The sequence below is a fragment of the Populus trichocarpa genome, chromosome 9 (assembly GCF_000002775.5).
Source record: "Populus trichocarpa isolate Nisqually-1 chromosome 9, P.trichocarpa_v4.1, whole genome shotgun sequence".
Lineage (NCBI taxonomy): Eukaryota > Viridiplantae > Streptophyta > Magnoliopsida > Malpighiales > Salicaceae > Populus > Populus trichocarpa.
In genome coordinates, this window is record NC_037293.2 from 8,702,325 (window position 1) to 8,726,528 (window position 24,204).

Here is a 24,204-nt window from a genome sequence, read left to right on the forward strand (position 1 = left end):
TATATAATTGTTTGATTAATAAAATTTTAATACTTGTTAAATAATCAACACACTTTAGACTACTAGTTGAAATTGCTAATTAAAATTTCAATAATAATTTTATATTATTTTTTAATGTAATATATATTTATTTCTATTAAATGAGTTAGGTTAGATTTTAATTTTTATTTCCTACTAAAATAGGAACAAATATAATTTAATTCAGTGTTTGTAATCCAATTTTCTTCGTAATAATATAGAAGAAAATCTGCAGACATCAAACAACGAAGACGAGGATTAGAATGATTTTAGTGTTAATCTTGAATGGTGACGTCTCATTTACACACATGCAGCCTCCTTGCCATTGGACCCACCACTCGTTCCTCTTTACGACTAAAAATAGTTAAAACAAAAACATGCCGGCACAACAGTAGGAGAATTTGTTTTTTTCTCTTTTGATTACACCGACGATGTTTTTGAAACCTTTTCACAAAATTAACCGCTGACGAAACAAAGAACTAATTACTGCATTAGTTGTCTACTTAGATCCTAACTTCTTTTTTTTAGTCAGTCAGTCATCGAAACGACCCTCTAATGTTGTATTTGGTCCCTTTACTTTTAATTTTGTTTTTATTGGATCATTTAACCGTTCATATCTTAATATCATCCCTTAATCTATATTTCCTTAACAATGTTTTTCTACTGGTCAGGGGAATTCATTCTACTTAGCACATGATAATATTGGATAACATTTATTGTCTCATAATATTTTTTTAAAAAATTAAAATCACCTACGTGTATTATATAATTAATGGAACCCATACACGGTGTCTTTAAATGTGATAAGTGTTAAGTAGTGTTTGGTATTATAATAATAATTATTTTTAATGTATTTTTTATTTGAAAATATAAAAAAATAATATATTTTTATTTTTTAAAATTTATGTTTAACATTAATATATTAAAATATTTTAAATCATAAAAAATATAATTTAAAATAAAAAATAATTAATTTTTTAAAAAAACATGTCCACAATAACAAAGCAGTTCCTTAATTTTTTGTTACCATTTTTTGTTTTTATTTTTAACCAGTGCTAATTGTTTTTTAAAAAAAACTATTCATCGACACTCCATGAAATTCCCAACCCCTCTCAGCAATCACCGCGTACTCGCGCTCTCTCCCGCCCCAATCACAAGCACTCACGCGCGTGCACTACCTTTTGCATTTCACATCCCAAAAAACCCTCACCAAATCCCACACCTATAAAATCCCACCTTAGATCCTCTTTCCCTTTATACAATCTGCACCAAAATGGCAGCCACCACCCCTACCGCCGCTTCCAACCTCCTCATTACCAAGAAAAATCTCTCCTCCCTCTCTCTCATTTCCACCAACAAACTCCCCACCTTCTCCCCCCTTCATACATCCTCACGCAGACAACGTTTCATAGTCCTCTTCGCAAGCCTAAACTCAAAACCAACAGTCTTGGTAGCAGAAAAACTAGGAGAAGCGGGCATAAACCTTTTGAAAGATTTTGCAAACGTTGACTGTTCTTACAATCTAAGCCCAGATGAACTTTGTACCAAGATCTCACTTTGTGATGCCCTTATTGTACGTAGTGGAACTAAAGTCAGTCGTGAAGTTTTTGAATCTTCTGGCGGTAGATTAAAGGTTGTTGGTAGAGCTGGTGTTGGTATTGATAATGTTGATCTTGCTGCCGCAACTGAACATGGATGTTTGGTTGTCAATGCTCCTACTGCCAATACTATTGCTGCTGCTGAACATGGAATTGCTTTGTTGGCTGCTATGGCGAGAAATGTTGCTCAGGCTGATGCCTCTGTTAAAGCTGGTAATCAATTGCTTGCATTTTCTTTATTTTTTGTGTTTGATTGAGTTTGTTGAGTGGTTAAAGGTTTTAAAAAATATGGGTTTTGATTAAAAAGCTGGGATTTTGGATACTTTGATAAGTAAAAGTACATTCCTTCTGAAGCGATGCTGTTTTTAGGTACTCTCGGTTAAGGGTGGATCTGGGTTTGTTATGCTTTGTTTTTTCCTTATCCTTTTTTTTTCTTGGTGAGATCTGGTTTGCATGTGGTTTTTTATATGCTTAAGAGATTTATTATGGATACTTTAGTCTCTTAAAAGATCAAATAAGCTGATGATTCAAAACATACTTAACATGCACGCAACTGAAGATGTTTATTTTACATATCCAGGAAAGATAGCGGTGTGGTGGGTTTAGGAAGGGTTTAAGGATAGTGAGTTTTAGAGAAACATGTAAATTTTGTTTGTTGTCGTACAAATTTCAAAGGAAGATTCGAATAAAAACATGGACATAAGTCAGGTAGCTGTTTCTTTTGTATTATATAACTTTAAATATCGGTCAAGGAAAGTTATGGTTAAACTATGTCCTTTGACTGCACAACATCTTTTCGTAATGGTTATGACAAGTTTATGGTTAAGTGGATATATTAAATGGACATCATAAGATTACAATTATTGAGTTTTTCCATGAATGCTATTATTTGTTTCTGGTGCAAATTTTGTTAATTCGTATGAACTTTTTCAACGGGACAATTGGATTTGATACTGTCTAGAAGCACTTATTTCAAATGTTTCTTGATTAATGTAGGAAAGTGGCAGAGGAACAAATATGTGGGCGTGTCACTTGTTGGGAAAACGCTTGCTGTCATGGGATTTGGTAAGGTTGGATCAGAAGTTGCTAGGCGTGCCAAGGGGCTTGGCATGCATGTAATTGCTCACGATCCATATGCCCCAGCAGACCGCGCTCGTGCAATTGGCGTGGAGCTTGTGAGCTTTGATGAAGCCTTAGCAACTGCAGATTTCATCTCCTTGCACATGCCACTTACTCCTGCTACAGCAAAGATCCTCAATGATGAGACTTTTGTGAAGATGAAGAAAGGAGTTAGAATTGTCAATGTTGCTCGTGGAGGAGTGATTGATGAAGATGCCCTGGTAAGGGCTTTGGATGCTGGGATCGTTGCTCAGGCAGCGCTTGATGTTTTCACTGTGGAGCCCCCACCACAAGACAGCAAGTTGGTGCAGCATGAGAGGGTCACTGTGACCCCACATCTTGGTGCTAGTACTATGGAAGCTCAGGTGTGTTTACTGGTCATATAATAACAAACATGTTGCTTTTTTCCTTTACCATGGTATGAAACAAAATTCCTGTTTAATGTGCAGGAAGGGGTTGCTATTGAAATAGCAGAAGCTGTTGTCGGAGCCTTGAAAGGGGAGCTTGCTTCCACTGCAGTCAATGCACCAATGGTGCCTGCTGAGGTATTATTACAAACTTAGGTCATCTTTAATTCAATTCACTGTTTAATTCATACAGCTGTCATAAGAAATTAAGGAACACAATCTTTTCCCTTGCCATTGCTTTTACTCCCTTGCAGGTTCTGACTGAGCTGAAACCATTTGTTGAGCTTGCTGAGAAACTTGGGAGACTGGCTGTCCAGCTAGTGTCAGGTGGGAGTGGTGTGAAAGATGTGAAAGTGACTTATGCTTCTGCTAGGGCTCCCGATGACCTTGACACCAGGGTGCTCCGTGCCATGATTACCAAGGGTCTGATTGAGCCCATATCCAGTGTTTTTGTGAACTTGGTTAATGCTGATTTCAGTGCTAAACAGAGGGGACTAAGAATAAGTGAAGAACGCATTCTTCTAGATGGTTCTCCTGAGAGTCCACTTGACTTTATCCAGGTTCAAATCGCCAATGTGGAATCAAAATTCGCCAGTGCCATATCAGAGACAGGGGAGATTAAGGTTGAGGGACGAGTGAAGGATGGAATTCCCCATTTGACCAGGGTTGGATCTTTTGAGGTGGATGTGAGCTTGGAAGGTAGCATTATACTCTGCCGACAAGTTGATCAGCCTGGTATGATTGGCAAGGTGGGAAGCGTATTAGGAGGGCAGAATGTCAATGTCAGCTTCATGAGTGTTGGAAGGATTGCTCCACGGAAGCAAGCTGTCATGGCAATTGGAGTTGATGAGCAACCCAGCAAAGAAACTTTGAAAAAGATAGGTGATATTCCGGCCGTTGAAGAGTTTGTTTTCCTCAAGTTATAGGTGGCTATGCCATTTTGCTACTTTTTTTTATAGTAATTCTATTCGAAGGGGTAGCAAAACTTCATTCTAGTGGCCGATTTTGATGAGTGTTACCTAGTAGGCAGCTTAGGGGAGGGGAAAGAATAATCAGAGGTTTGAGACTGAGATTGTGAATGTACTTTATGGAGGCAAGCATGCCTCTTAATTCAGCTTTCTTTTCATCTTGAATGTCTTCATGGATGAAATAGTTTCTTAAATGTTTTATTGATTCTTATGCGTTTTATGTCTCGCTTATTTCTCGTTTTAGATTTGCGGTTTGCCTCGACATTGTTTCGCCCATAATAATACTTGCATGGTACCGCCATATTTCTGATCTGTCATATTATCAGTCATTAGTATGGTTTCAACTTCTTTTTTTATAATATTATTTTAGCTTGGTGTTATTTGTATTTTATGTTTATATTAAAAATAATTTTTTAAAAAAATAAAAAAATATTATTTTAATATATTTTTTAAAAAAACTTTAAAATATAATAACATTATTTTGATTAATTAGACCAACTCGTTTAACCTACGGGAAAAAAAAATCAGTCCAAAATTCATGGGTTAAAATTTCATTTTTTTTTTATAAAGAAATTTAAATGATGTCACATGCTCAGTGTGATCTAATCGAAATTGTTCTAAAGAACAAAAGATGTTTTTGGCTTCTACCAGGTCGAAGGCAAGCATAATGTGATCCGTCGACGACATGTATCTAATGAAAACACAATTTATCGTATCTAATTCATATTCGCTCGTTCAAGTGCTCAGAAGTGTTTTAACATCAGGGAACCCATTTGCCGTTCGGGTTTATCACCAGTTTAATCTGATGCGGATGGCCACATCCCTTTAAAGCCAGTGAACCATCAGAGACCCGAGTACTAGAGTTTATGAACCTGAGAGGAAAGGAACCTCTGCTAGAGTTGTTGGTAGGGAGATGCTGAAGTTATGAACAGCTAAATAGGCAGCAATACCAGCAGCATAACCAGCAAAAGCAAAACCACTCACCTGAAAGAAGATAACGAGTTCTTTTACTCAAAAGAAGAAAAATATGTTGACTAGGAATGCCATTCATCCGGAACATACCTTCCGCAGGTACCAAAAGAAGTCCACCTTTTCCATCCCCATAAAAGCAACTCCAGCGGCGGAGCCAATAACTAGCATGGAACCACCAGTTCCAGCACAAAATGCAATTAACTGCCAAAATTCATGATCTTGCGGGAAAGAGGAGAGATCGTACATTCCCATTGTTGCTGCAACCAGTGGAACATTGTCTATAATTGCTGATCCAACTCCTATTGCACTTGCAATCAGTTCAAAATTTGGAATATGTGCATCAAGGTAATTTGCTAGTTCACGAAGAAGCCCTGCTGCCTCCAGACTGCGAAAAAAATATTATTCAAAATTATTATAACCAAGAAAACCACAACCTTCTACCTTCCAGAGTTCCAGTGGCACTATAGATTTTTCATGAGAAAATATATAGAAAGGCGGAACACTGTATTTGCAAAATGAAGAAGAACACAAGTCACTAATCAAACTTAGAAACATCAGTCAAAAACCCAAATCTTGCAGGACACAAAATTCAAAGTAAAATTAATGCGGGACAAATTGTAAGCACAAATTACAAACATGGAACCGGAAAATCCATGCATTGTTTGCATGTATACCTGCTCACAGATAAAAGGATTCCAAGGAAGAAAAGGGCTCCTTGAGTGTCAATCCGCGATAAAGCCTGTGGTACTTTTAACCTTTGCCTTTCTGATTCGCCATAATGAATAGCATCTGTGAGAATCCAAAGAACTCCAAGCCCAAGCAGCATTCCCATGAAAGGAGGCAATCCGGTCAGGGCCTTGAACACAGGAACAAAAATTAAAGCTCCAATACCCACAGAGAAAACAAGCTGTCCTCGAGGAGCCATCTGCTCAGATGCCAAAACATTCGGCAAGTCCTGTCCCTTTCCGTTTACTTCACTGAATGGAACATGAGAAACACATTTCAGTCATCCATAATATGTGAAGTTAAACTAAATCTTTCAGAGCTCTAATTCTTATTTTTCTCTAATGCGTCAAGAAGAATAGTACCTGGTCAGGGACAATAGAGACAGTGGGACAGCTAGAGAAACAGCAGACGGTACAAGCAAGCCCTGCAAGCAAAGGTGAAGTGTTTTTTAATCGATCTTGTTTAGTTAAATTTTCTCAAAGAACTGAGGCATGCCATTTCCAAGCTTTAAATTAACATGCATGTCAATCTATCAATTGTAACACAAATTCCAAGCGCTTCTCCATCTATAAGTAAAATGTAATGTGAGGTTGGTTCAGGAAGAAAAAAAAGTGTAAGATGAGATTAAATGAAAAACATTTTTTCTCGTCACAAGACCTTGTTGAGGTATCAAAATTATGTCCACCAGAAAGGAATAAAACTTATCCAGTCATTTTGATTTGACCCCTCAAGTTAACCAGTCTATTTCAGGGTAAATCATGTGTGCATTTGATGCATGATATATTTCCCTGCCAATGGTGCATTTTAGCCTATTTGCCACTGAATCCAACTCTATACTAGGGAATACATTAAGACAAATCATGGAGATGGACAATGGAAAATGAAAAGACCTTCATGGTTGGCAATGTGGATATCTGCCCATGTATCCATAGCATGGTGGTTGTAACATCACCAATTGGAGTCCATGCACCACCAGCATTTGCTGCAATCACAACAACAGCTCCAAGAAGCCTGTAAGCAACCCATATATGTAAATGGAGCTCTACTGAGCTAAAGAAGTTTTCCAAGTTAAAAAAAGGAGGAATTCCCAAAAATAAAAGGCAGTTCAATGAAGTAAGAATGTAAACACAACATTTTCCCCTCTATGGAAAGAAAAGGAATGGGAAGATCACTAGTACATTAAGATCCCAGCTTTTCTCGTTTAACTATGGCATCTCAATAATCTATCAAGCAATGCCATTATGCAGATGCATTAGGGGCTTCTCTTCTTACTGGAAATGCTGAAACTCTATATTCAGGTTCTGACAAATCAAGGTTCAACACCATTCTAGGATCATCCATGTCTTTTCTTCACTCTCTTTCTTTTCCGGTTGGAATATCATCTAGTCACAGGGGAAAAAGGATCCACGTAGCCAACCCCGACTAGTTTGGGTTTTAGGCTCAGTTGTCTGTCTCTTCTTTATTCAAATTCTAAATCTAATGTAATGGTTCAAACTTATCCAAATTTCTACAACTTTTGATAATTTTTTCATACAAGAATCCTAATCATCCTAAATAGAATAGATTTTAAGGGAGTGTACTTTCAGAAAATAGTGTGCTAGTTTTTTTTTCCTGCACATCACATCTCTATTCTAAATTATTTCTCTGTAGAAAGATAAGTAAAAAACACATATGCCCAAAGAAAACAGTTCTCATTTTAATTATTGAACATGTTTTCATAATTAATTCATCTTCAGAAAATTTCCTATAAAATTGGAAAAATTGCCACAACTAAACACATCCTAATTTTGTTAAGGTGGTGTTAAACATGGAAACATCCAGAACTTGCCTAAGTCAGTAAAAATCTAATAACATTTTCCACGAATCATGGTAGCTATATGAAACCGGGAATTGAAGTCAGGATGAGAGACTAATATCAAGCTATATTCTACAATATTCTCAATAGGAAGAGGATAAGTTCGTAAGAATTCCAGCACATACTTGCGGTATTCTGATGGAGGTACTAGTTTCCTCAATAAAGAAACCATGACAATAGTAGATGTCAGGTTGTCGAGGACTGAACTAAGGAAAAATGTCACAAAACCAACCTGCAAGATCCAACAATTACTGGTCACAAACAATTCATATGGAAACATGACACAATAATTATGAGGATAATAGAGAAATTTCAAACAGAAAAATAATTAGAACTAAAAACTAATCATTTTAGACCATAACTATTGGTCCTTCGAGTAACTACATAATAGAGGAGTAGACGCTGCCTTAAATGGAAAAAAAAATGATTTTTTGAATTGGTATATAACTGTAAGATATTGAACCACAAGAAAAAATTATCATGCAACTAGCTGCCTCCTCATCAAATAATGTCTAATCTATCAAACATTTGAAACAAAGGACTTGTCAGTATGCCCATGACAGAAGAAATACAACACTAACCACCCAAAGAAGAGTCCTTGGCTTTCGAGTGGTTATATTGTCTGTAACCAGCTTAAATCCTTGATGTGCATCAACTATCTCTACAATGGTCATTGCACCAAGCAGGAAAAATACTATTTCACTGACTTCTGCAGAAGCATGTGTCAGCTCTGAAACAGCTATATCAGGTGAAGGAGCCTGCACAAGATTATAATTATAAATATTTAATGAAGAAGGCATGCATTTCAGATAAAAAAAGGAACTTAAATATAGAATCTAATTAAAAAAGGAACTTAAATATAGAAGCAAAATCAGTTTGGGTAAATAAGCAAAGAGTATAAATCTTACCCCAATGCTTCTTATTACCCATAAACTCACAGCCATCAATAATCCCACTCCACTTTTATTGAAGGCTAGAGACTCTTCAAAGATAATGCCTGCATATCCTATTCCAAAAAGCAATGCCATAGCAAGATCCTGTCTCAGCAAAATCATCAAGTAAACTACTAGCTTACCATTTTCATATAACCTTTCATAATATGTCTGGATGCAAATGTTGATAATTTTTTATTTAATTAAAAAACCTGTACACAAGATAAAGATAAACCTGATTGGCAGCCACCCATGAATGGTTGATTGCCACCGCCCCTGTTCCAGCTGCAGCAAAAATTGCAAGAGCTTTCACCAAATCAGTTTTTGGCTGGTAGTTGGCTTCAAAATCTCGGGAGCTTGTTTCATCAAGTGAGCACAAAGGGTCACATGATCCAGATATTTGTTCCAGCTCCTGATTACATGCTAAAGGGTCAATAACAAGCCTGACCGTTAGCATTGAATGTGAAAAGATACCGATAAGTTATAACAGCGTTTTCAATAAGTTATAACAGCGTTTTCAATAACAAAAACAATATTGATTCTTGTGTTACAAAAAAAATAGATCCAAAGCAACAAATTAGACTACATTCAATATTTCAAGTACAAGTAAAGCCCATTGAACATTTTCAATAAACTTTCCACTTGCCTAGCCACGAAGAAAGAGAAATCTGCAGACCGCATCTACCTTTAAAGATATAAGCTAAAACGAGACCATTCATTATCCATTGCAAAATTCATTGTACGCGACAAAATTAACATATGACGATAGCACTTCCCAGTAATAATGGCAGTCCCATATTAATAGATTAAACAAACACATTCATAAGAAATGCAAAACCTGGGCGGAAAAAAATTATAAATTTCGTTTTCCAGTAATCCGAGAGCACTTCATTCACACAAAACCAAATTCACATACATAATATGCCAAAACCTAAAATTCCAATCCACCAGCTAGCAAAACAAGTAAAAGGGCCCTCATAAAAACTGAGACTTTAACGAAAATGAAACATAAAAAAGAACCTGAAGCTGTTTATCGATGTTGAGCTGTTGACCTTGTTGCTCATTTGAAGGATAAGAAGGTGGAGGTGATGATGACGACCCTTTAGCCTTGTCTTCAGCTCTAGCAAGTAGTTCATTACCAAGAGTTCTTGAACCTCTTAATTTACACAAAGATGAACCAAGACAAGACTTATAAGGTAGTGACGATAGATGGGTGGAAGATAGAGAATGGAATGATTGTTTCTTGAATCGGTTTGTTATGTGTAAGTGGTGTGTCCCATTTGAGAAGGATGCCATTAAAGCTATATACTTTGAACAAGATTTTGACGATTGGGGAAGGGAAGAGGTTGTGTTTGGTTCAGTGCAAAGCTAATGATTACCCGTTACATCGAGGGGAGAGATTTTGAGCTGTTTTTTTTTAGATAATATGGAAACGAAATGGCTTGTTGACAGGATTCCATCACGGGAGTGGAAAATCCAATGAGGAGACATGCTGATACAACGACTTGTCGGTATTTGGATTTTTTTTTTCGTTGCAAGTGATTTTATTGTCCACAAGGAAAGGGCTTGTTTGGATTTAAATCATATTTATTTTCTGAAAAGTAATTTTTAGAAAATTATTTTCTAAACTTTCTTGTGTTTATTTGTTATTAAAAAAGTTGGTCAATGAAAAATACTTTCCGGTCAACAGAAAACACTTTCCAGTTAAAGAAAAATTTGGTTTGGTTTCCAGGAAAATGTTTTCCCTTTTGGCTGTGTTTGTTTTCTGGAAAGTGGTTTTCAGAAAATCATTTTCCAAACTTTCCTGTATTTGTTTGCCATTAGAAAATTTGGTCAACGGAAAACACTTTTCAGTCAAAGGAAAATTTGGCTTGGTTTTCAGGAAAGTGTTTTCCTGGAAAATTTGGGCGAAAAACACTTTCCGGAAGTTGTGAAAAATCTAGAAATGTCATTATTTGCTGATTATATCAAATTTGATCCTCAAACTTTTGATTGTCATATATAATTTGTTTTGAATATTTATTTTTCAATTTCATCTCTTAAAATTTAATTTTTATATTAACTTTGTTCTTTATTTTTATAATTGCTATTTGTTTTTTCCTTATCATTTTTTTTATTGAAATTTTTTATCTATCAAATTTGATCCTCATTATTTTAATTGTTACTTATTTTATTTGAAATAATTTATGAAATTTTTATTATTATTATTTTAATTTCTTCATCTTTCATTTTTTTTAATTTTTTAGATTTGATCTCTATTATTTTGATTATTATTTATTTTATTTGAGATAATCTATGAAATTATATTTTTTTTCAATTTCATTCTCATTCAACTTTTTAATTTGTAAGATTTATTCCTCATTATTTTAATAAACTTGAGAAAAATAAAACATTAATAAGTTATTTTCCAGCTCATTTTCCATGACATAACCAAACATTAGAAAGTGTTTTCCAACTTATTTTTCATTACACTACCAAACATCGAAAAATACTTTTCCGGAATTCACTTTCCCCGGAATTCATTTTTCAAAAGGAAACTACTTTCCAACAAACAAATGGGGCCTTTTGTTATGTCATATTAATTCCATTCTATATACTTTGAATTTGAATTCATGTTAAATTATCTTTTCGTTTCTAGTTTGATATGCTTAAAATTTTTATATTCACCTTATAACACAATTTTTACAAGTTTTGTTGATAACGTGGTGTTTGTTATTATGATAATAATTGTTTTTCAAAGTATTTTTTACTTTGAAATATATCAAAATAATATTTTTTATTTTTTAAAATTTATTTTTGACATAGTATATTAAAACAATATAAAAAATAATTTTTAAAAAATAAAAAAATTTAAATTTCAATATAGAATGAGGTTTGGACCGTGTTAATAAATGCCTCATAAATCCCAAAAAGCTAAATGGTGTGGGGTTTTCATTGTAACTCTAGACATAAATTAGTATGAATTGCGACAATGAAATTTACTTGAGTATGGTGTGTAATTAAGAGGACCATAAGGAGCGATTTAGTGTTGTCATGTTGTCTTTTCTATTGTTTATTCAAAGAGCTACTGGCACGTGTTCCACACGCCCCCAACAAATAGACGGCGCCCGCTCCATTAAAGAGGCGTGTGAAACTCCTTCTGGTGGTTAAATTTGGTCATTCGTCGTCAAGATAGATGTGCAAATGTGCTCTCTTCCACATGATGCGGCACGTGTAAATATATTATGGTTGGATTGACGTTAGTGATTGATTGTTTGTGTTTTTTCTTTTCTTTGTCTCTTCTGACAACTAAAATGCATATTTATTCTCTGTTTGTTTGGGTCTGGCATAGTTGCCAAACCCAAATCTATAAAGTATGACTTGGCCGCCAGACCTAAGAGCTTATAAAAAATAAAATAAAAAAAATTAATTAAGATTTCTGTTTAGGATATAGTTTAAATTTTTTTTTATAAAAAATAAAAAAAATTTATAAAAAAAATTAATTAGAATTTATGTTTAGGATATTTCAAGGATAGTTTAATTTTTTTATATAAAAAATAGCAAAAATATTTTAAAAAGTTAATTAGGATTTATGTTAATGATACTTTAAGGATAATTTAAATATTTTTTATAAAAAAATAAAAAAAATTAATTAGAATTTTTGTTTATGATACTTTAAGGATAATTAATTTTTATATATATAAAAAATAAACAAAAACTATAAAAACAATTATTAAAAATACTTCAAGGATAAATGATATATTTTTTTATAAAAAATTAACTAAAGATGACCATTAAATCCAAGTCTGTTAGGTCTATATCATTGTTAGGCTAAAAAAATTTAAAATATTCACTAATATTTTTAATATTTTTTTAAAAAAATATTGATAGCGGGAGAATATACTATTACACTGGCAAACAGTGTCATTCTTCCATGAGAATGAGTAACTAGAATATGAGAACTATACAAAGACGACATGCCGTTAAATTCTACAACGACAAACTTTGTCAATCCATGTTACACGTCTCACAAATATGTCTGGTCATCTTCAACCGCCACTAAAAGTTAAAGAGCAGGATAGCAGATTACTACAGTAAGGTAGTGTGGCGCGCTTCACAAATTTTCTCCTTCTCAAAATCACCATACCATGGCAGCACTAGCTCAAGTCTCTGCTTCTCTCTCCCTCTCCATTCACGGTACACTCTCCTTTCTCTGTGCTAGTCTTCAAGTTTTTATGTTGTATGAAACTTAATGTACTTTGTGAAATGTTGATGTTGCAGATGTTAGTGCTGTTAGGCCATCAAGAACCCGCCTTCCCATTTCTCGATTACCCACTTCTAGTCTTGCACGAAATGGGACTGCTTTCGCTACTGGGTCTCCACTCTGTAAGGATTTCATTCGTTTCATGTCTCTTGTCATCAATTACTTGCTTTGCATTTGTTCCTTAATTTGCACCCTATTTTAGCTAGCTGTGTGTTCAAAGTTCCAGTCTTCTATCTTCATCATTTAGTATAAAAGGCAGCATTTTTTTATTTATTTTTATTGATGTCCATCGCAGTGAGTACAAAATGGGTTTTAAATTTAATTGGGCAAGAGATTGAAAAAAAAGAAAAAAGAAAGTTAAAGAGTACTTATGGAAGCACACCTGGTGTTGTTGGTTTAGATTCACAGCTTTGTGGGAATTAACAGCCAGGTAGAGTTATCATTGTCTTGTGTTTGTGACCGAGTCAAGAAATTGGTGCTTTCTTGATGTATTGCTTCTACCTGTATGTTCAAGATAATCTGAAATAATTCACCCAGTCAGCGAAATTATCCTGACATCCACAAGATGTGAGCTTTGAGCTTTAAATTTGAACGAACCTCAGTAGATGCAATGAGGTTTTTGTTGTGTTATTAAGGGTGGATGCGAAGTTAGTGGCTGTCTGAATTTAAATCGTAATGTGGTCTGTTTTTGCCATTTTTCTTGTTGTGTTTTTTTTGCCAAGAAGTCGTTCCGCAAGAGTAGTTTTTAACTTTTAATCGAACTGCTGAATGTACCTATGCAGTTCCAAATGTTCCTTTCTTATCCTTTATCTTATTGGCAACCAAAGAAACTTTAAAAGTGTAGGGAACTAATACTCAATTTCTATTTTAGTGATATCAAGAACTTCTCGTCAGAAAAAGGCTGCAGGGAGAGCAACATTTGTTTCTGTAAGATGTGAGAAAAGTACCCAGGAGGGCAGCGGTGTGGATGTATGGATTGGACGGCTTGCAATGATTGGCTTTGCTGGGGTCGTTAGTGTTGAAATAGCTACAGGAAAGGGACTTTTGGAGGTATGACATGTATTAATTATGAGTTTCAATGTCTCGAAAAACATAGGGCTTACTATCATTTTTAAAAAGCATTCAGTCCTCCTGTCAATAATTCATTATACAACACAGTATTAATACACTGTAATATGTAAGACTTCAAAACTTCTGACATGCAGCTTGTACTAAATTGTGATTGCCTATACTATATGATAATGATTCTACTTTGTTGATTAGACTATCAAACTTTGAAATAAAATGTATTTAGTGTTCCCTAATGGTATCCAATACTACTATTGCTCAAAACCAAGGAAATAACTTCCTTTTGTGATCATGAAAGTTAAGTTAAAACACTGGCAGACTCTTCAGCAATGATGACCACATTCCACACTGCAACTAGTAATTATGAATTGATTCCCATGTAATGGAGCTTGGCTTTATCTTAGAGGTTTAGGCACTTGAGCCAAGAAAGTGCTTGATGCTACGTATGACTGATTGCAGTTATCAATTTTGGAGCCCATTTATTCAAGCGTGATTTAATTATTGATGGAATAATTGGTAATCGTGAACAATTGCTTATCAAATCCATGTCCATTTTGCTTTTGCAGAATTTTGGACTCACAGCCCCCTTGCCTACGGTGGCCTTGGCAGTAACAGGATTGATGGGTGTTTTGACAGCTGTGTTTATCTTCCAATCGGCCTCTGAGAATTGATTACACTTGGGTTGTGTTTTGTGTTTGTAAAGCTTGTGATTCTGAAGATATTGGTGTTACACTTTTTGTTCATTGGTTCCAATGTTGAATATTTGAAAATGTAAAAGTCATGTCAATCTTTATTCGTTCAAAGCATTTTCATCCGAGATATTACGTTGTTTTTACTTTTAAGTTGAAAATAAACTGGCTGGATATTATTTGATGGTATCAGATCAGCTTCCATACAAGGGATATCTTGGACTGACCGAGTTACAAGGACAATTATATGATAATAAACGTTTTTTACTTAAAGAAGCGCTGTTCCCAATGCTTATCAAAGGCTCTTTTATTCTATTCTTGTCCGCTGCAAACAGATGTGAATATGTGTCTTTATAAAGCTCAGACATATTCTGTTCGGCATCCAGATGACAAGGAAATAGAATCTGAACCACCTCCACTCATCTCATATGGTTATTTCCTATGAAATGGCAGCAGCTACAGATAGAAGAGCAACAAAGCAAATGAACTCCATTCCTTACTTCTTCAGAATTTATTCGTTTTGCCTTTTTCATGCAAAATCCCTTGCCAGCTATTTACATAAGCATAAAAGATCTCTCCTGCTATATTCTTTACTCTTCCATAAGTGCTTTTCATATTTCATCATATACTGTTCCATGCATCTTCTATCATCATTGGAAGATCTCTTCCTCGGTGCAACAATTAAGCACTACTTTTTTCTACCTCGATACATCTGTGTTTCTTAGGTTTTAACAAACTTTAGTATGGGCGCAACCATATCCCGACTTGCAAGAAGATTCCTTCCGAAGACTGAAATTAGGATTCTCATGGTGGGGCTTGATGCATCTGGGAAAACAACCATTCTGTACAAACTAAAGCTGGGAGAAATTGTTCTTACAGTACCTACAATTGGTATCTACCCCTATAAACTCTCCCCTTTCCATGATGAAACTGGCTTGGATCTATCTTTCAATGGGTGTTTAATTCAATATCTTTCTTGGCTATCTCTCACAGTTGTCTATCCCTTCAAATGCTGCATATGCCTAGGCCGACCATAAGACTTGTGCTCCCAGCCAGAAAATCCAACTGTTGATAATCTGCTCGTAATGCTGCCGGAAGCATAGTAGTATATACTAGATAGACAGCACATGTTAGAAAACAGTATCCCCTTTGTTTAATACTTTAATCAGCTTTTCAAAACAACTTATTCTGCTGCTCATGTTTCATTTATTCCTCGGACTTCCAACAAAATATAGCAGTGTTTTGAGGATCTTCTGTTGGCAGCTGCTTCTTTGTTTGACAGAATGATTCATTTTCTGATCTCTTGATGTATAGTATGGTTTTCACTTTTGAGTTTGCTTAGTTTGTTTAGCATACCTATTTGCCTTGATTTGCTTTGGCACAGGTTTTAATGTGGAGACGGTGGTGTACAAAAATATAAGTTTCACCGTATGGGATGTAGGAGGACAACAAAAGGTACAAGCTTAGTGCTATTTTATTAATTAAAGAAGAGAGTTTGCTGAATGTTTTTTTGCATCAACTATAGTCTTTTTTGAATGATTTGCTGCAAAACAGATTCGGCCTCTATGGAGATACTACTTTCAGAATTCCCACGGACTCATCTTTGTTGTGGACAGCAATGATAGGGGGAGAATTTCAGAAGCTCGCAATGAGCTACATCGCATTTTATCTGATGTTAGTAATATCCATCTATCAAAAATTAAAGTTCCTTTTCTTGGGTGTTAGAAACTCCCAATTTTGAGAGGCAACGAAAGGATAATTGAGAAAATAAAAGGAGAAGAATGAACTAAAGATCCTGATTCTTAGAAATCCAGATGATTTTCATTTCCTATATATGCAACTCCTTTTCTATGAGATTCTTCATATGCTGTGTAGTCTCGTTCAATCTAAACGAGCGTGCACATTTTCTATTCATTTTGCAGATCGAACTAAAGGATGCCATCCTGCTTGTCTTTGCCAACAAGCAGGATGTTCCGAATGCTATGTCTGTTTCTGAGGTTGCTGATAAGCTTGGACTACCTGCTCTTAAACAGCGTCGCTGGCAAGTCAATGTGTCCTGTTCTTAGATTGGAGCTTGTCTCCTTTTCTCATTTCACTCATTTCTCCTTTGTCGTAGCATGCGTGCCAACAATTGCTCAGCTTGACAGGTGGTAATTTGGATTACTTTCTGCAGGTACATTCAAAGCTCTTCTGCCACTTCAGGACGTGGATTATACGAAGGTCTGGACTGGCTATCTAACTATATCTCTAACAAGGCAGCATAACATTAGAAATCATTCCCGATTTCTGCAGGAAAACTGAAGGGACGTTTAAGGTTGCAGCATCATCTTCCTTGCCAAATCGGCTAGATCAGAATTATTGCACGTTCAGAGGGCGCTCAACATGAATCTTGTAACATCCCCACCTATTTTGAGTTGCAATTTCAGAATCTCCTGTTTTTGACTCATCAGTTACAAAAGGAAGAGATGGCAGGAGAATCTATCAAGTACATTAGAACCTTCTCGTGCACATTGTACATGTTCTGTTTTAGTGTAGTATCGCTGTAAAGAGCCACTGTGAAGCAGTATTCCCACAGAATGTATTTAGCTCGGTGCCCTAAATATGACCATTGTGAATGTAATAGGTCCAAAAATAGAAATGGAAGCCAGTGAGGAATATGATTGACCATTCAATTTTCATTAAAATCTGAATGCTCGGATGCATTTGTGTCATCGTTGCACTTCCAGCTGGAAAGTAATTATTCAGGGCATAATGCAGAAGGCTACAACAAAAGGAAATGCATCCACAAATTACAAATTGTTAAGTTAAATGAGTTCAGAAATGGAGGTTCAATCCAGAGAGGGAGCATCCTATAGGACTGACCACTTGATTACAAGTTTCAACACAGTTAAACATGCAAGGGCAGCGATAACCAAAAATTTTGAGAGAAGGAATTTTCAGGATATGATATGGACATGACGACTCATCAAAATAGAAAATCAGAAATCCATAGACTGAGGTGTAGTTAAGGATTTCGACTTTTTCCCCTTTACTTTCTTCCCTCCATTTTTGTTCATCTTTTTCTTTGGCTTCTCCTCCGCAACAGGTTGTGTGCTCAGTAAGTGTTGATGAATGGATCCGAGGGGGTCTGCCTGGAAAGCCGGATGGTTAAGAACCATACTTAATTGTTTCCCTTCCTTCAATCTGATAGGAGAAAACCAGTTATCACACAGCTCAGATTCAATAAAGATAACGTAAAGGAAAAGAAGAACATCTCTATGAGATAACAAACAAGGAAATGAAGCACACACATTAGTTTTTGCCTTGATTTAGAATTCAATTTAAACTCGGCAGTGGGTTTTGATTGCTGAGGAGACTTCAACTCAGGGAGGAATTCTGTGAGGGTAGAGAGGTCATATGCTTTCAATTTCTTTTGTCGGCTCCGAAGCTTTTTCTTCTGAATGAACAGGAATTGTTTGTTTAGTTCATGATATAATAAGGCAGAAACTAATAAGATCCCAACAATAAAAATGAAAGAAGAACATTCCATAGTGAGGCATGGACACCAAGAGCCTATAAAAACTCCAATTGACATTTGCAGAAACATAGGTTTTCAATGTTGACTAATTTGCAAAGCCGCAAACACTAGATCAAGTTATATACATTCCATTCAGTGCTCAAGAATAAAAACCCAATTAAAACAAGCACAAACATTTATCAAACCTCTCAAGTTATCATAAGTAGTAGTCCTCGATGAAAATAAGAGATCTAGAGACTGCCCCATCATTTAAAAACATCAAAAGGACATAATTGCAACTAATAAAAAAACGCACATGAAGAATCTTCTTCAGAACTCAAACAACTGAAACATTCCACTGATAAGCCATCTGAAACTATGTAATAGAGATACCGTGGTTATATAGAAGACTTCTGAGTATAATTTCTACGAATTCGGCAATTTACGCAAGCATCAGAAGCACAATCTAGACCCGTGTAAATCCCATTATAACCGGGAAAAAACTATACTATTCTGAGACAACTAAAGTGAAAACTACAATCGGTTACCTTAGTAATAGATTTTTGAGCAGTCAAAACAGCAACTGCATCTCTGACCTCTGCATTGAAAAGCAAATACAAGAAATATAATAGAGGATAGAGCTAGGAAAAAGAAGAGGAACCATTAGTTAATTAAAAAGGAAAAAAGAGAATTAACACTCACTGCTATAGAACTGAACCTTCTTCTCGAATTTACGGTCCGCTTTAGACGCAGCATCTTGTCTGCAAACATAAAATAAAAAAAAATCAAAAGAACAACAGTCATTAATAAAAAAGAAGAAGAAGAAGAAGGGAAATTACGCACCTTGACTTTCCCATGACTGAAGGTTCGAAGTTACAATTCGAGAGTTGTTAAAGATATTATAAAGAACGCTAGAGAAAATTAATGTCTGGAAGCAAATTAAAGTTGTCTAGGGTTTTATCAGTTTAGCAGAAGATAAATATAACTAAGGAACACAAGTTGCCGAGTCTCTGAGACAGAAAACTAAACTAAAACCCAGAGAGGATGAGGCAAGTTAGTAGCCTCGGACCCGTGAGAATTGCGCCCGAATTACGTGATACGGGTTGTATGGTCATCAAAGGCCCATTAGGTTTATGGGCTGATTATTAGGTTTAGTTTTAAGAGTTATGGATCAGGTAGATAGATATCTGGGCCCTTTCAACCCAAGATCGCAACTCCAATTTCTCTCTGGAATTTTTAACGCCTTCATCGGATTATTTTGCCATTTCCAGCTCCTTTTTTTTTTTCTCTCTCTAAGGTATTCCAGATTATTGCGCATGACTAATTCCTCAAGGTTCTATCATATATTAAAATAGAAATCTTTCCCAAATTTTTTTATTGAATCTACAAAAACTTAAATTAGCTTAAATGAGCAGAGCCTCTTCCACTTATGCCACATCAACTTAATTGTATTTGTTAACTATAACTAAAATTGATCAATATTTCACGATAGCATGGGCTACTGTTCACTGTAAGTGAATTTATTGTGAATTTCATTGTTCTGTTATTTTTGTACTGTAGAGCGGGTACTGTGCACTGTGAGTACTTTCATTGTAGGTTGCACTGTTTGGTGGGGGCATTTGTGAGGCTGCGGACACCTGGCGCTCGGTCTGCCCAACCTTGGGCACTAGGGTTGCTTGCCTGGGTGCTAGCACCCCAGCGTATACATGGCGCCCGGGCGTCGCTGGGAGGGAGCCATGCCCGCGCCCCACTTGGGGACACTTGGCGCTTGAGTCATGACACTGGACCCAAGGGTTTGGGTCCGGCGTCAGGACCCATGATCAATGAGTATTGCGTCAGGACCCAATTCTATTGGATCCTTCATCAAAACCCAAGGTTCCTGAATCTTAGGATTTTAAATATTATTATTTGTTTTATAAATATTATTATTTTTATTATAATTAATATTATTAATATTATTAATAAAATAATTAATAATTTTGAGAGAAAATATTATTATTATTAATATTGAAAACATATTATTATTTATATTATAAATTTTTATGATATTTTTTTATAAAAATAAAAAATGAGCCTGCGACGCAGTATTATTAAAAATATTCAACAATTCTAAGTATTAATATAAAAAATATTATAATTTGCGTTGTAAATATTTTTTTTATAATACAAAGTATTCATATAAAAAATATTATTATTTTTGTTCTAAATATTATTATTTTTCTTATAATTCAACATATTCATATAAAAGATATTATTATTTGTGTTATAATATTATTATTTTTATAATAATTCAAAGTTTTAATATAAAAAATTATTATTGTTTGTGTTTTAAATATTCTTAGAATTAAAAATATTATTATTTGTGTTATGAATATTATTATTTTTACTATAATCAAAATTATTAATATTAAAAATATTATCTTTTGTGTTATAAATATTATTATTTTTATAATAATTAATATTATTAATAAAATAATTACTAAATTAGAAAAAAAACATTATTCTTAATATTGAAAAACAACCATAGATTTGATTTGAAAGGTAAAATTAAAAATTAATATTATTATTATCATCATTAATAAATTTTAAAAAATTATTATTACTATCGGAAAAAAACCACGTGGTGACACGTGGCATTTGAGCAGATGCAGGTGTTCTGGGCAGCCCCGGCGTACACATGACGCTTGAGTTGCCTGCATGTGTGTTGGTAGAACAAGCGCACACGTGGTGCTTGGGCTCCTGCCTAAATGCTGGGCACATCCCTGCACACATTGGGGTGCCTGCCTGCGGGCTGGTCACACCCCAACATATACGTGGCATTTGGATTATTGGCTGTGTAAGACCCAAAATTAACTTTAAATAGTCTTGAGTTCTGCCAGTGTTATAACCCAACTTTTTTTAAAAAATGAAAGGAGAGCTTGCGACGTGCATGCCACTAACTAGTTATTATCTATAATGCATGCAACATAAACAACACTTCGATGATCTATTGTACATGGCCTTTTTATTAATTAAGGTAGATTAACCATTGTGGAATGTTAGGACCAAAGCATCTTGCAAACTGGTATTTCTCATTACATTGGAAATTGCGTGCTAGAAAACTTAAATCTATACCGTTTTCATGTAGGCCTCCAAACAAAACGCCGCGTTTCAATATTCAATATGTTCCCGCAAATAAATTAGAATTTCCTCTTGTTTTAAGCTCAGCGGTGCTCAACAGTAGTTTCTTCCTAGGAAAACCAATTGGCGTTTCATGATTTTGATATGTATATATAAAGTTCACATGCATTAAGATTTTTTGCCTGCAGGTTGCTTGTTGACCAACACGTAATTAAGAATTAACGAATGACTCACGCCGAATCTTGGATTCCAGTATATATACTTTGTTTAATTAAATGGGTGTACCCTGAACAAATGGAGACGAAATTAATAAAAGCGAATCATACTTTCTTGAATCCTGATATATAAATCGAGGGGAAGAAAAAAAAACTCGTAGAGTTTTCGTGATTTGTTGAGTTCACATAATTTTATTTTTCAAAAAAAAAATATACAAACCTTTCCAATTTGTTTTTGTCATAAAAAAATCTTAATTAAAAATAAAAAAACTCATGTATGTGATTAATTAATAAAATAAGAGTTATTTGCGTTAGTAAATATATATATAAAAATCATTAATAATAAATAAAGATTAAAATAGAAAAGACAAGGATAGATGTGAATCAAAATATTTGATCTAGCAACACGAGGCATCTACTCAGTTATGTTTAATAATTTTTTTTATTTGAATAAATTCTTTATTTAATTAAATGATTATCAATGCCAATAAAACTATATCTATCCAATAATTTTTTTTTAAATATAATTAAGTGAGCATCTCATGCTTACATTTGATCAATTAAATGTAGAGGATAAATTTAAAAAGGATGGCAAATAAAACATCCTATATAAAACAAATAAAAAAAATCAATGGATCTCAATCTCTAATTAAACAAATGTTGAAGGATGAAACTGAAAAATATAAAATTAACAAAAAATAAAATAAAGCAAACTCATGTGAATTTTCTAGACCCAGATTAATCTCCCTAACACGCAACTTGTGAAATCTTAGATCCAAGTTAATAAGCTAAATTTTTAACAAATTTAAAATTAAATGGTAAAATTAAAAAAAAAAATTAATTGAAAGTGCTTAACTGTTACTTTTAAATTTGATAATGATAAATAAACTCCCTGAAATTATTGAAGCAGCTGTGTTACTTGTTTTTTAATAGTAAAATAAATATTTTATTGTGGATTGCTGGATTAAGAAAACCAATCCTTTTAGAGTTCCTGTTAATAATCCAAGAGAATGAACTATGATAAGCGTAGCAGCCACAGTTTTCAATCAATTATTTGCAATATTATCTTATATATAATCAATCATAAGCAACAACCCCTATAGGAATATGACCCATCATTCTTCTTCTTTTTCTCCTGGTTGCTACTGTACTTTGCCTTTTTTCATTTTCAACAACAGCCCTCCGAGCAGTGTTTAAGCAGATCTGAAGTTATCACCTGCAAAAGCAACGGAGACCCTACAGTTGGGTCCCTGCATTTTTGTTGTGATTCACAACTGGCTGGTAAAGTTGACAATGAACTGCCCCCAACCTCATCGTGTAATAATGCACTGCCATTTCTTTTCCCCTCTCTACGCTTCCCGGAAATCGCTCCCCGCCCCCCTTTACGATGTAACTGTAGTTTTTTTATAATTTCATTTAAATTGCTTTCTTAAAAAATATTTCCTTAAAAATACATCTCATGGAGATGTGCATCTGGGGGCCTGGCCAGGCGCTTGAAACTAAGATATCGCTGTCGTTTTAGAAAAGGTGAGTCGTAAAAGGTCCGGTGGTGTGCTTGGACTCTTGCAAACAATGTTGCAGAGGGTAAATCCACCATCTTTGTTGTCATTGTAACCACCTCTCTCCTTTCGTTTTATCACACCAACTTTTAATTAATCATAGAGGTAAGTGTTGTTTTGGGAAAAGGGGGGGCGGAAAGGGAGATTACTAAAGTTTTAAACTCAATTAGTAGATGGTTAACAACTTTCTTATTCAATACCAGCTGCTGTTGTAGAAATCTCATGCTTAGATTTTGCGCAAGAACTTGAGGTTTTGTTTGGTAAAACTCACAAAATTATTTTTGTTATAAATAACTTGTAACAAGGATAAATTTAAATTTAAAAGTTAAAAAATAAAAAATTTATTTTTTTATTAAATCAAGATCTCGATCAATTTTGTAGTAAACCTTTGACAAGTTAAAAATTAAAAAAAATATTAACATTTTATTAAATCAAAATTCTGAGTCGATTTTATAATATTTTTTAATGTAAATCAAGATTTATTTTTAATCAAATATATTTATAACTTTTTAAAATTATAAATTAGAAATCAATTTATAAAAATCATAACAGGCTACAATGGTTAAACACGAATATCATCAGCGCACAATTAATTGGTAAGGATCATTTATTATAATGAAAAAGACACATATAAGGTATATGTGTATGCACAGGTTGCTCCACCGACAGATGCACACAGCTTCAGCCAGACCGTTCCAAAACAGAACAACTGTATTCGACGACTTTTCTCTGGTCTACAACCCAAACTTTAGTTATTATTTATGTTTTTTTTTCTTTTATTAATATATATAATTCTCAATTTATTTGATAGTATATATTTATAAATTTTTAATTTTTAATTTATTTGTTTTACTATAAAAATATATTTTAAAAAAAATTATTTAAAAAAGCGAGTTAAGTATAAAGTAGTTGATGCTATATGCCGAACTATCCCGACATTTGTCAGTTGCAAACTAGTAATGATGATAGATCCAACAAAATGGAGGTGGTGGAACTGCTTTTAAAGCTGCAGCCACCAAATATATACCCTTTTACACGGCTGAAACGTGTTCACATTTTCGCTAATTTCCATTAGAATATTTGTGATTTGTGTTCCTCTGGATAATCCATGTTTACTTGGAAAACCCATGTTCATTTTCTTTTTGCAAGAGAGACTTGACCCTCATATCTTTTCAAAGAGAGAAACCTGTGCGCCATTAAATTTTGAGGCCGATGGCCT

The 24,204-nt window shown here is 34.4% G+C and overlaps 4 protein-coding genes across 6 annotated transcripts; 2 read left to right on the forward strand and 2 right to left on the reverse strand.

Moving 5' to 3' along the window:
* Nucleotides 1-1,250: 1,250 nt before the first annotated feature.
* Nucleotides 1,251-4,315, forward strand: LOC7490061 (D-3-phosphoglycerate dehydrogenase 1, chloroplastic). Its single transcript, XM_002313834.4, has 4 exons — nt 1,251-1,829; nt 2,613-3,100; nt 3,185-3,280; nt 3,397-4,315. Exons 1-4 carry the CDS (start codon nt 1,292-1,294, stop codon nt 4,066-4,068), a joined length of 1,794 nt encoding a protein of 597 aa, XP_002313870.2. The 5' UTR covers nt 1,251-1,291; the 3' UTR covers nt 4,069-4,315.
* Nucleotides 4,316-4,713: 398 nt separating this feature from the next.
* On the reverse strand, nt 4,714-10,096 carry LOC7457553 (sodium/proton antiporter 1). Of its 3 annotated transcripts, none has more exons than XM_002313107.4 (10): nt 9,616-10,096; nt 8,831-9,007; nt 8,572-8,700; nt 8,245-8,421; nt 7,789-7,895; nt 6,699-6,819; nt 6,171-6,232; nt 5,757-6,059; nt 5,173-5,467; nt 4,714-5,094 (listed from the first exon to the last, which is right to left on the reverse strand). In XM_002313107.4, the coding sequence occupies exons 1-10, from the start codon at nt 9,889-9,891 to the stop codon at nt 4,975-4,977; spliced, it is 1,767 nt and encodes a 588-aa protein (XP_002313143.2). In that variant the 5' UTR covers nt 9,892-10,096; the 3' UTR covers nt 4,714-4,974. The 3 variants fall into 3 exon arrangements, with proteins under 3 accessions (XP_002313143.2, XP_024463700.1, XP_024463701.1); XM_024607932.2 differs by having other exon boundaries at nt 8,831-9,038; nt 9,616-9,873; XM_024607933.2 differs by having other exon boundaries at nt 8,831-9,018; nt 9,616-9,763.
* A 2,480-nt stretch (nt 10,097-12,576) lies between these two features.
* On the forward strand, nt 12,577-17,267 carry LOC7490060 (ADP-ribosylation factor 2). Its single transcript, XM_024608778.2, has 9 exons — nt 12,577-12,771; nt 12,856-12,960; nt 13,710-13,888; nt 14,473-14,574; nt 15,321-15,486; nt 15,980-16,050; nt 16,150-16,269; nt 16,518-16,636; nt 16,769-17,267. Exons 1-9 carry the CDS (start codon nt 12,723-12,725, stop codon nt 16,857-16,859), a joined length of 1,002 nt encoding a protein of 333 aa, XP_024464546.2. The 5' UTR covers nt 12,577-12,722; the 3' UTR covers nt 16,860-17,267.
* Nucleotides 17,268-17,357: 90 nt separating this feature from the next.
* Nucleotides 17,358-19,123, reverse strand: LOC7490059 (uncharacterized). The gene is made up of 5 exons (XM_002313106.4): nt 18,935-19,123; nt 18,794-18,852; nt 18,640-18,689; nt 17,886-18,031; nt 17,358-17,778 (listed from the first exon to the last, which is right to left on the reverse strand). The coding sequence occupies exons 1-5, from the start codon at nt 18,946-18,948 to the stop codon at nt 17,574-17,576; spliced, it is 474 nt and encodes a 157-aa protein (XP_002313142.3). The 5' UTR covers nt 18,949-19,123; the 3' UTR covers nt 17,358-17,573.
* Nucleotides 19,124-24,204: the final 5,081 nt, after the last annotated feature.